Source organism: Sinocyclocheilus anshuiensis, unplaced genomic scaffold, assembly GCF_001515605.1.
Source record: "Sinocyclocheilus anshuiensis isolate Anshui unplaced genomic scaffold, SAMN03320099.WGS_v1.1 scaffold93, whole genome shotgun sequence".
In the NCBI taxonomy this organism is placed as follows: domain Eukaryota; kingdom Metazoa; phylum Chordata; class Actinopteri; order Cypriniformes; family Cyprinidae; genus Sinocyclocheilus; species Sinocyclocheilus anshuiensis.
The window spans coordinates 292,630-303,062 of NW_015539852.1; the positions used below are offsets into that span (position 1 = coordinate 292,630).

The window sequence follows — 10,433 nt, forward strand, 5'->3', positions numbered from 1 at the left end:
TAGAAAGTCCTAGTAATAAGAGGAAAGATATATATCAAGCTGATCAGCTGATAAATATCAAATATTGACAGGTACTGATAAATACAGAAATTAAAAAAAATAAATATAAAAATCATAAATTAAAATAAAATACAATAAAATAAAACATTCAACTCACTTTACAAATAACTGTCAGTGATTGAGTTTCCATGCATAAGAGTGGCCAATGATCTACACAAACAAATCCTAATAAATGAATAAAAGTAAATGCAACCAATGAAACATGGGCATCTTTATACTATTGTGTTCAGTTACAGTGGGTACGGAAAGTATTCAGACCCCCTTAAATTTTTCACTCTTTCAATATGGGGTGCTGTGTGTACATTAATGAGGAAAAAAAATTAACTTAAATGATTTTAGCAAATGGCTGCAATATAACAAAGAGTGAAAAATTTAAGGGGGTCTGAATACTTTCCGTACCCACTGTATGTTGGGTTCTAACTATGAGATGTTTGTGGACAAAGCTAATCCGTCTGTCTCATCAAGTTTAGACTGTACATTACCCTGATAAAGCAGGCCGGGCCTCGCCATGCCAATTGGCCCAACTTATGGGGGTTTCTCAACAACAATAGGATTATATAGGGCATAGACAATGTGCTTTCAGCAGGCTGGCATGGCATGGGCAGAACAGGGAGGGGGAGAGCATGCTGAAAGACCAAAGAATGCATTGTATGCCAATTTAACCCCCGGTTTCATTGATGTATGCACATGCACAGTAACCCACATTACAGAAATCAGCACACGAAACCACATTTTATATCCAAGTACACTAGAAAAAATGATTTCTCCAAAGATGTAAATAAAACAAAGATTATAGGAGTACAAAAGAGAATACCATTTCTGTTTTTCTGGTCATTTTGGCCCAGAGAGGATTTTCTCTTTCCAAAAAATGCAAGTTAACGTTATCACATTGGATCAAAACCTACTGCAGTTTGCTCACACTGGGTACAGTACAAATTCCCCCCAAAATTGATAACTGTGGTGTTCCCAGGCAAAAAATACAGCTTGTTTTCTTACAATTGGTTTTGTATTTGCATCTCAGCTTCTGAGTGAAATTACCCACAAATAATGTTGTTTTCCACTCAAAAACTTAGGTGCATAAGCTCAGATCAATGAGGCCTATGATCAATCAGTTCCAAAAGAAATACAAAACCTATGCTAACTGAAAGAAAACAAGTACAAGTTGACAAAAAGATTGAATCCAAGATTTGGTGATAATATTGCATTTTTAGAGACTTACAAGCTCATATTTGACTGGGAACACCAAATTAGGTTAAGTTTTTTTTTTTTTTAGCATAGCACAATGGTTAATTCAGTGTGCTCCTTGCCATTTGCCAATTGTTTATGAAAATTACTAGCAATTCCTGAGATAAAATGGTTTCTACTCCAAATGTTTCAGCTCCAGTTAAACCAAAGCTACCCATGTCATCAACCACTTGCACTTGTGCATTTTACTAAAATTCATAACTGATGCCCTGAGATATAGGCATAAGCAGGATTGCATTGCACTAAAGCAGCTGAATTCCATCAGTCAGTGGCTGGTGATATGAACCCTGGTGCTGGTAACCATAGGTGTGAAGGCGAAATGAATGGTGCCCTTCATGAACGAGTAATTGCCATGTGATTACAGCCCCGCAAATCTAGCGGCTGTGAAAAAAAGCCCCCCTTTCATTTCCCTTTGTTGATGGAAGAATGCAGCCGGGAGAGACCCCAGCGTGAACTGATCCTCTCATATCTGATCAAAGGAAACATGCCAGTTGGACCCCCACCCTTTAAGATATATTATGTATAAAAATCCATTTGGACTATGTGAGAAAAATATTAAGCATGACATTATAAAGACATCTTGTTTCTAAAGTTGTTGCAAAATAAATATGCTTTTATATAGGCGTTACTCTAAAACCACAGTAATTACTAAAACCCAAAAATAAGTAATTAAGTAATAATAAGTATTAGGCTAAATCTAATGTTGTGTATCTTTTTTCTACCATTATTAAAGTACAGGTGGATTTATAAACATGATATATATATATATATATAAACAATTTATTATTATTATTATTATATAAACAATTTATTTCTTTGTGCTTATACTTTAAACTTAAGCACCAGCTGTGGCAAACATGCATTTTTATATGTTTGCACAGACAACAAAACCAACATACTGATAGCATCTAAAATGTAAACGCTTTTACAAATGAACAACTTCAGAGACATACAGAGGTTTACGAATCCTCTGAGGTTTGCAATATTGAATTAATAAGGATTCAAAGTTTGTTTTTATTGTATTTATAATAAAAGAGATGAATGAAATATTTAAAGCCATCACATTTAACACTGTTTACTTAATTTGACAGTTTCATTCTGTGAGACTTCTAGAGGTCAGCGTCACTGTGACAAGCACCCACATAAATCAGTTAATGAGAAAAACATGTTATACCAAAACATCCACTGTGTTTATATTTCATACTTGTTGAGCTTTGAAGATAATTACAGCCATACACAGAGTGCAAATGACTTTATTTTTATTACTCCTATCTGGATTTCATTTATAAATACGTTTGCCATTAACAACGTCTTTCTCAGACAGTCATTTATTGATAATGAGAGACACATTATGAGATCGTGCTGGAATATTGAACTTGTTCACTAGCAGTTGTGCCATCCAACAAACGCCAGAGAGTTTATAAAGATTAGCAATTTTTTTAAATCTTAGATGCAGTCAATGCATTGATATTGCACATTTCCGTTTCAATCCACACATGCAAAAATTGGTGCATTTCACAGGCAAAATAAACACCTATAAAAATGAATGAGCTCACCGTGGTCAGTAACAAAGCCCCGTTTTCCCCTGCACTTTTGGTTTCTGTCAGTAGGACAGACCCCATTAACTAACCAACCCCCATATCCCACAATTCTACTCCCTTGGGCACCAGAGCACACCTGTGAGCCATTTCCCCATTGAGGTTCTGAGAGCTCAAATGTCCCTCTGGCTTCAAAGGAGCACAAGATGTGGACAGCATAATCACATTCAGTAAGCCTGCGGTTCATTCACTGACCTACAGTGAGGCGAAAAGTCCTGTAAGGACTTCTGTGAGGATAATGCGCTGGAAAAGACTATTTCCAGAGTGACCAATGACCTGGACAGCCATTGTGGTTTTCAAGCGTGGATGGCTATGAGAACCAGGCAAACACACACCGGGGTCACAATGCTTCAATGTCCTCGCAAGGAAGCACTTCCTCTTGATTGAGGGGGGCAACAATGTAAACTCACTCAGGGGCGATGACCTCCAAACTTATAGATTTTCCTGCAATTCTCAACTGGCAATGACCCTGGACCTTAGCCATGGGTTAAGATCAGTTAGGGACAATCAATCAACACCAACACCAAAACAGAAGGACATGTTGGAACAGTTGCTTTATGAAATTTATGACGCAGATGCTCATCAAGTGGAGATGGTGGCGTGAACTCAAACTCAGGGGAACCAAGAAGGTTTCCAAAGGTCTGAAAAGCAAAAACAGTTGGCAGAGATCATCTACAGGTCAGAGAACAACTGATCATGTGGTTTACTTTAGACCATTATACTGGTTCCTAAAAGATTGGTTTCCGAAGGCCTGGAATATAATGGAGAAGTCATATGGACCAATTTGAGGGTGTTTTTTTTTTCTTTTTGATTTCCTTGGTTTCTCTCAAAAGCTTGAAGATAAGATTTTTTAGATGTTTCTGAAAAAGGCCTCTTGTGCTCACCTAGGCTGCATTTATTTGATCAAAAATGCATCCAAGAAAAAAAGTAATATTGTGAAAAATTATTACATTTTGAAATTACCATTTTCCATATTGAAATGTAGTTTATTCCTGTGATGGCAAAGCTGAATTTCCAGCAGATATTACTCATCTTCAGTGTCACAGTTGACATGATCCTTCAGAAAACATTCATATATGCTAATCTGCTGATCAAGAATCATTTCTTATTATTAATATCAATGTTAAAAACAGTTGTGCTTCTTAATACTTTTGTGGAAAGCATGGTACATATTTTTCCGGATTCTGTCTTCAGTGTCACAGTTGACATGATCCTTCAGAAAACATTCATATATGCTAATCTGCTGATCAAGAAGCATTTCTTATTATTAATATCAATGTTAAAAACAGTTGTGCTTCTTAATACTTTTGTGGAAAGCATGGTACATATTTTTCCGGATTCTCTAATGAATAGAAAGTTAAAAATACATTTTATTTGAAATGCTGTCTATGCCTTTGCTGGTTTTATTCATTTAATGCATCCTTGCTAAATAAAAATATTAATTTACTGACATCAAACTTTTGAACAGTATGGTATATTTATGTTTTATGGAAAAAAAGCAACTTGGAAATTCTGTGAAACACTCAACCTTCAATGTTCCAGGGAAGAAAGAAAGTCATACAGTCTTGCAACAGCATGAGGGTGAATAAATAATACTGTAATTTTCATTTATAGTAACTATTCCTTTAAAGATTAAACATACTGCAAACAATATTAATAATCACCACACATGACCCCTAAATATAAAGACAAAAAAACAATAATCGGAAAGACCCAGGCCTGACTCAAGGCGTCTTTCCATCTCCAGCATTCCAAAGCTAAACATTTGCTTCCTTCTGCTGTAGAGACAGGTTGTCCTGGTCCTCACATCAGGCATTTATCACCATGTCAGTGTGGGTTACGAGGCCAGGAGCCAAGACTCCTCTGGCCCCAGATTACTCTTCCGTATGGGATTGAGCCAGAGCGTTGGGCCTGCACCACAGCGCTCCACAAAGACAAATCAGAACAGGGGAAAAGGCAACAACAAAGAGCTCTCACTATGGTCTGGCATTGCAAACGTCTCCACAGACAGTCTGTACCCTAAACTGGAGCAGTAACAGATATTTATTCACAAACTGAAAGGTCTTTTACTCCATGCTTTTGAAAAGAGCTCAACACAGCGCGCATGTGCCTTAGCGACACAATACACGCATCTGACAGCCATGAGATGAGCAGAGGAGTCCGGAAATAAATGCAAAACAAGCATGACCAGACATTTAATCTAGTTTTAATGTGTGTTCACATACACTCACAGATCGGCGTTATATTGGACTGACTGCTCAAACCACAAAAAGCAACAAATTATTAGGCTTTCGTAAGGTAATGACACAACAGCACCATATTACAATTTCCAGCTTTTGTAACGCAATGAAAACAATTCTACAAGTGAAACAAAGAGAGATAAACAGCAAAAGAAACACATTTCTGCATAAACCAGCCATATGAAGTGTAAAAACTACATAATTGCATTCATAAATATCACACAAGAGTCAAGACATATGGACATAAGGAAATGTGTGATGCTGCCCCACATTTCCATTCTGAGCGCACACATCTATAATAAGCAAGAGCAGAGAAAGAGAAACCACCAGAACAGTTATTTCTACTTCATTAACTACTTCCAAATTACAAATCTCTCTTTACACCTTATTAGCATCACTGTTCGACTAAACAATGAAGCTAAAGTCCTACAGATTGTTTCTTAAATAAGCTCACTTGGTTTTGTTTGCGATTACAGTGAACGTCCCCATAGGAGATGCTGTTCATACAACAGCCAGAGCAAACCTCGAAAGTTACACGAAGGCTAAACCAAGTCTCAAGGGTCTTCAGATGCCCCATAAGGTTACCTTAAGGGTCTTCAAATGTTACAGTTCCACAAGATTAATCTATCTAGCATCCATCCATCTACCTATAAGATCATCTAATCAACTAAGAAAGTTGTGGAACTGTGAGTAAAGGTTTGCATGTCTTCCACTTGCCTTCATAAGGCAAACATTAAAAGTAATGCTTATTCATTTTGTGCAAATAATCTTAAAGACAAAAAAGGTTGGGGGTTGCTATCACCAGCAGAGGGAGCATGGGTAATCAATCAGAAATACTGAAAAAATTAAAAAAGACAAATGCAAACCTTCAGCTGTCTGAGGCTGGCATGGTACCTCTGACATTTCTGAGTGACTATCGCACTCATGCATTGCTTCATATTTGTCCAAATTATGAACTACAACCAACCAGAATATGACTCAACCTCAATCTGAAATCAAAGTCAACCACAACTAAGGCTGTGTCTGAAAACCTAGTGAGCTGCCTACATTTTAAAGTACTGAAGGCACATATAGTGCTCCAAAAAGCTGCATATGCACCTATGATGCCCAAAAATTGACAGCATGTGGTTTTGAGGCACAGCCATGAAGAGATAGTTCATCCAAAAATGTAAAATCTGTCATCATTTACACACCCTCGCGTCATTCCAAACCTGTGCGGCTGGAAAGATGTCAATCTCAATCACTGTTCACTTTCATTTTGCATACAGCGAAAGTGATTAAGGCTGTCAGTCACTAACATTCTGTCCAAAATCTCCACCGAAAAAAAAGAAAGTCAAAAAGGTTTAGGTGAGTAAATGATGACATAATTCATTTTGGGGTGAACTAACCCTGTAAGTGACCTCGGCATGCTCTCTGGAGAACAAAACCAGCTTTTTCGGCTGTTGATGAATCGATTTTACCCCTCACAGAGAACAAAAAAATGCTAAGACAGTAAAAACTCTGCTATGGATTCACTATATTCTCCATAAAGCATTCCTGCACAAGGATTAGTCACCTTAACACTGCAGTGTATTAGTTAGTCTAAATCACACCAAATCATTACAACATATTGTGCAGCATCAATAGAATAACAAGTCACATAATAGTGAAACGAGGAATTAGTAAACGCAATTCCCCTCAAGTCTTATCTGTGCACTGCCTGTTTGCTTCACATCCACTTTCTGTTTTGTATAGGCTATTCCCAACCTAAATAGATCCATAATCTAATATATGTTATAAGCATGCAGAATACACAACAATCTATTATAAAACTGTGGTATTTTGTACTAATAGCCTATAAGAATAACCATTAAGTGAATAGACAGCATTACACAATGAAACAGAGGGAGGCTTGCGGTTTCAAATACATTTTAGTCAAAATCCACAATAAACCTGGACGGATTCAACAACTACCTGATAGCACATCAAGCTAAGATTTCATAAATAATACAAATTTAACAAATGCATCCTTTCTGACACAAGTAACATATTGGTAATGGACCTCAGGACCCGACGGTCTCTCTGCGGAGAGAGTGAATAATGTTAGTCAATTATGTGCAGGTCTGACATTAATTTCACCCTCGTAAGGGCTGTAGATCTTACCTTCGTATACAGGGGCCATCGGTGCAAGGATTTCTGTTATTCATGGCAAAAAATGAAGCGACAGCACTGTTCACAACTCAATAAAAATCTGCCATCTTGAGCCGCGGACAGAATCGCTGCTGTCTCCTGCATTACTAACCCAGTTCATCAGGGAGAGAAAAAGGATAAAAGGATGAAAAACCACATCCAGAATTTCAATTTGATAATCGGCCCGGGGTGCGTGATGAAAAAGGGATGTCTGCAACTTAACTCCACGGGTATCGATGGTGTTTTGGCTCTAAAAAAGAGCCAAATTGCAGGTCTTGGCTTCAGCTGGTGATCATGTCTGTGGAGTGAGTGCCTGCAAAAGTTGCAATGAGAGAAACGAGCGAGCGAACGAAGCGACTTTGCGTTGTAATCAAACGACGAGGTAACCGATCATGTTGAACTGGGCCTCTAAATCAAACGACGATCTACTCGATCTGGCTCACTACTGTTCTGCAAACAGCTAACGTACGTTAGTTCTGTCAAAATACTATTGATAATACATTTATTACTTCCTTACTGCCATGTCACCATGGTGTAGTGAGGGTGTTATATGTTAATGAAATATTACCATGGCATATGCATCCAAGGAATTTTAAAGATTATCATTATAGTAGGTTACATGTCAAAAAACTTGCCTTGATACCATGCATGCCCACATCATTTAAGTTTTAGTGGTTCCACTGTAAACAATGATAAATAAATTATAAAGAATATTTAAGAAAATTGAACAATATTTCTCTTTTTAAAGTTTTATTATAGTAACAATAACGTTTTTAATTATAATTATTTTAAAGGGTAGGATCTGATTATTGCATTAAACATTGTGATCATATCCATCATATTCAAGTCCATCAGAACGGGATTACAGAGATTAAGCCAGAATCTCTTATACATCAACTGGATATCCATTTGAATACATTGGACATGTTATTTTAAAAAAATTACAATAGATGAGTGATAGATTCATCAGAAAAACCAAATCTGTTTTTTCCATAGTTGATGAGAGTATAAAATTGTTAATTTTGCTTGGGAAATTTCATCTGCATAAAGTAACATTTATCAAACCGTGTTTTAGAAAAAAAAAATTTCATAGATTTTAAAATTATGACTGACGTAACAGTGTAGGAAGTGGAACATATTGAAAAGAGTGCTCTGTTTAACATAGCATTAGATGAAGTTGTATGTATCATAGCATATACACATACAGTACATATTAGGCTATAGCATATCATTGTATATTAATAAAAAATTCAAAAAGTAGATTACATACAGCTGTTATCCAGTGCCAAACACATTAAAACAGTAATCTTCAAGAGGTCATGCATCTTTTCTTCACAAAACAATGCTTTATAATACAAGACAACAATATACTGTAGCTCCTATCTATAGTAAACAAACAAGCTGACACAAAATATTAAATAGTAGGATATTACTTTATTATTATTATTATTATTAGGTCTACCATATTCAAATAAAGAACTGTAGGCTACAATCCTTGTGTGTGGTCCCCCAGCTAGCGAGCAGTGCAAACTACAAGTACCACAAGTCATTGCGTGGGAATTTTTTTTTTCCCAGCCGCATAAAAACTACATTTTCCAGAACGCCTCAGTGTCATCGCAAGCGGTTGCTGTCAAACACGGTAAGCGCATTGTTTATATCATTTACTACTGGTATAATCTAAACCTTTCATAACATTGTAACCTCACAGATTTACTCAAGCAACAGCAAACATTATTAGCAGAGTGCATGATGATCGCTGCTCTTTCTTTTAATTACGTAAACCGTTGTAGGATTCTATTACAAAACAATAGGGGAAAGGTGACATGACATGATAAATATCTAGTTAAACAGAATGAAATCCTTCATGAAGATGGAAACACTACTCCGTGACACTTGACCCATTCACCTCACCCACATTTTCAGTTATTAAGTTAAATACAAAATCTAAATGGTTAACCAGCTCACAAGCTGCAACGATCAAGAACAACTGTAAAAAGAAATAAAGAGTTATACAAACTTTAAAACTATAAGAGCTATTTAAAAAAATATATTTTTTTTTACAGCCCTGTTTTATATGAGGAACAGAAACTACATTTTGTTAACAGTTAAGTTGGAAGTTCTTGGCTTTAGCAATCATGTTAGTGAAGCTGTCTGTGAGCATGCCTGACATTATATTATCAATAACTGTTAGTCTGAGAGCATGTAAGGACATCTAGCTGTGTGCAAAAGGACCAATCACATACAATTTCGCAATAATGCAAGATAAACTTTTAACAGATAATGCTGACACTATGCATGATTCTCAGTGATTCTTATACTTTAATATATAAATCAGAATATGAGTTTAGACAAATATCACATGCTTACTTGATCACACAAATCAGAACTATAAAAAATAATAATCACCTCAAAGAATATATTAGCCTGCCTAACATTATTTGAGTGAAAAGTTCGTCACATAATCAAACAAACAAATCAATCAATAAAAATGTAAACAAATGAACAGACACAATTTTTTTTATAGGCCTACAAAGAATTTTTTTTCAAAGATGACTTCTTACAAGTCATTCTACAAATATTCGATTTGGCAGTGCATTAATTTCTGTTACATCTGTGCATACTACTGTATGTGATTGTGAAACTTCTCCGAAATTCAAGTTAAAGGGGTGGTTGACTGCGATTTCACTTTTTTAACGTTAGTTAGTGTGTAATGTTGCTGTTTGAGCATAAACAATATCTGCAAAGTTACGAAGCTGAAAGTTCAATGCAAACGGAGATATCGTCTTTTAAACTTCTGGCAGTTTAATGCCTACAAAAACGGCTGGTAGGGTCTACAGCATGTTACTTCCCGGGTTCGTGACATCACAAACCCAGATAAACCCCGCCCTCGGGAAAAGGCAGCAAAGGGGGCGAGGCCATGCTGTGCTGCTTTAGAGAAGAGGAAGAGAAAACTAGAGGTGCAAGTAAAAATCTATTCATAAATGAATCGCAATTCTGTCTTCTAACGATTCTAATGGATTCACAAGTTTCAAAATCAATGTTCTAAAGCAGCAGTTCTTAATACTGTTCCTCGCGTCCCCCTGCTCTGCACACGCTCTGCATCTCTCTCTCTCTCTCTCTC

The 10,433-nt window shown here is 36.5% G+C and overlaps 2 protein-coding genes across 2 annotated transcripts in view; one reads left to right on the top strand and one right to left on the bottom strand.

Moving 5' to 3' along the window:
• The window catches only part of LOC107684678 (homeodomain-interacting protein kinase 2-like), a 108,805-nt gene extending 101,093 nt beyond the window's left edge, over positions 1 to 7,712 (bottom strand). The window contains exon 1 of the mRNA XM_016481004.1: positions 7,286 to 7,712. Within this exon, the coding sequence (XP_016336490.1) occupies positions 7,286 to 7,304 (19 nt within the window). The 5' untranslated portion in view covers positions 7,305 to 7,712. The remainder of the gene's footprint in view (positions 1 to 7,285) is intronic.
• A 1,187-nt stretch (positions 7,713 to 8,899) lies between these two features.
• Positions 8,900 to 10,433, top strand: part of LOC107684653 (thromboxane-A synthase-like) — a 79,156-nt gene continuing 77,622 nt past the window's right edge. The window contains exon 1 of the mRNA XM_016480960.1: positions 8,900 to 8,951. The gene's annotated coding sequence lies outside the window, so the exon portion shown is untranslated. The remainder of the gene's footprint in view (positions 8,952 to 10,433) is intronic.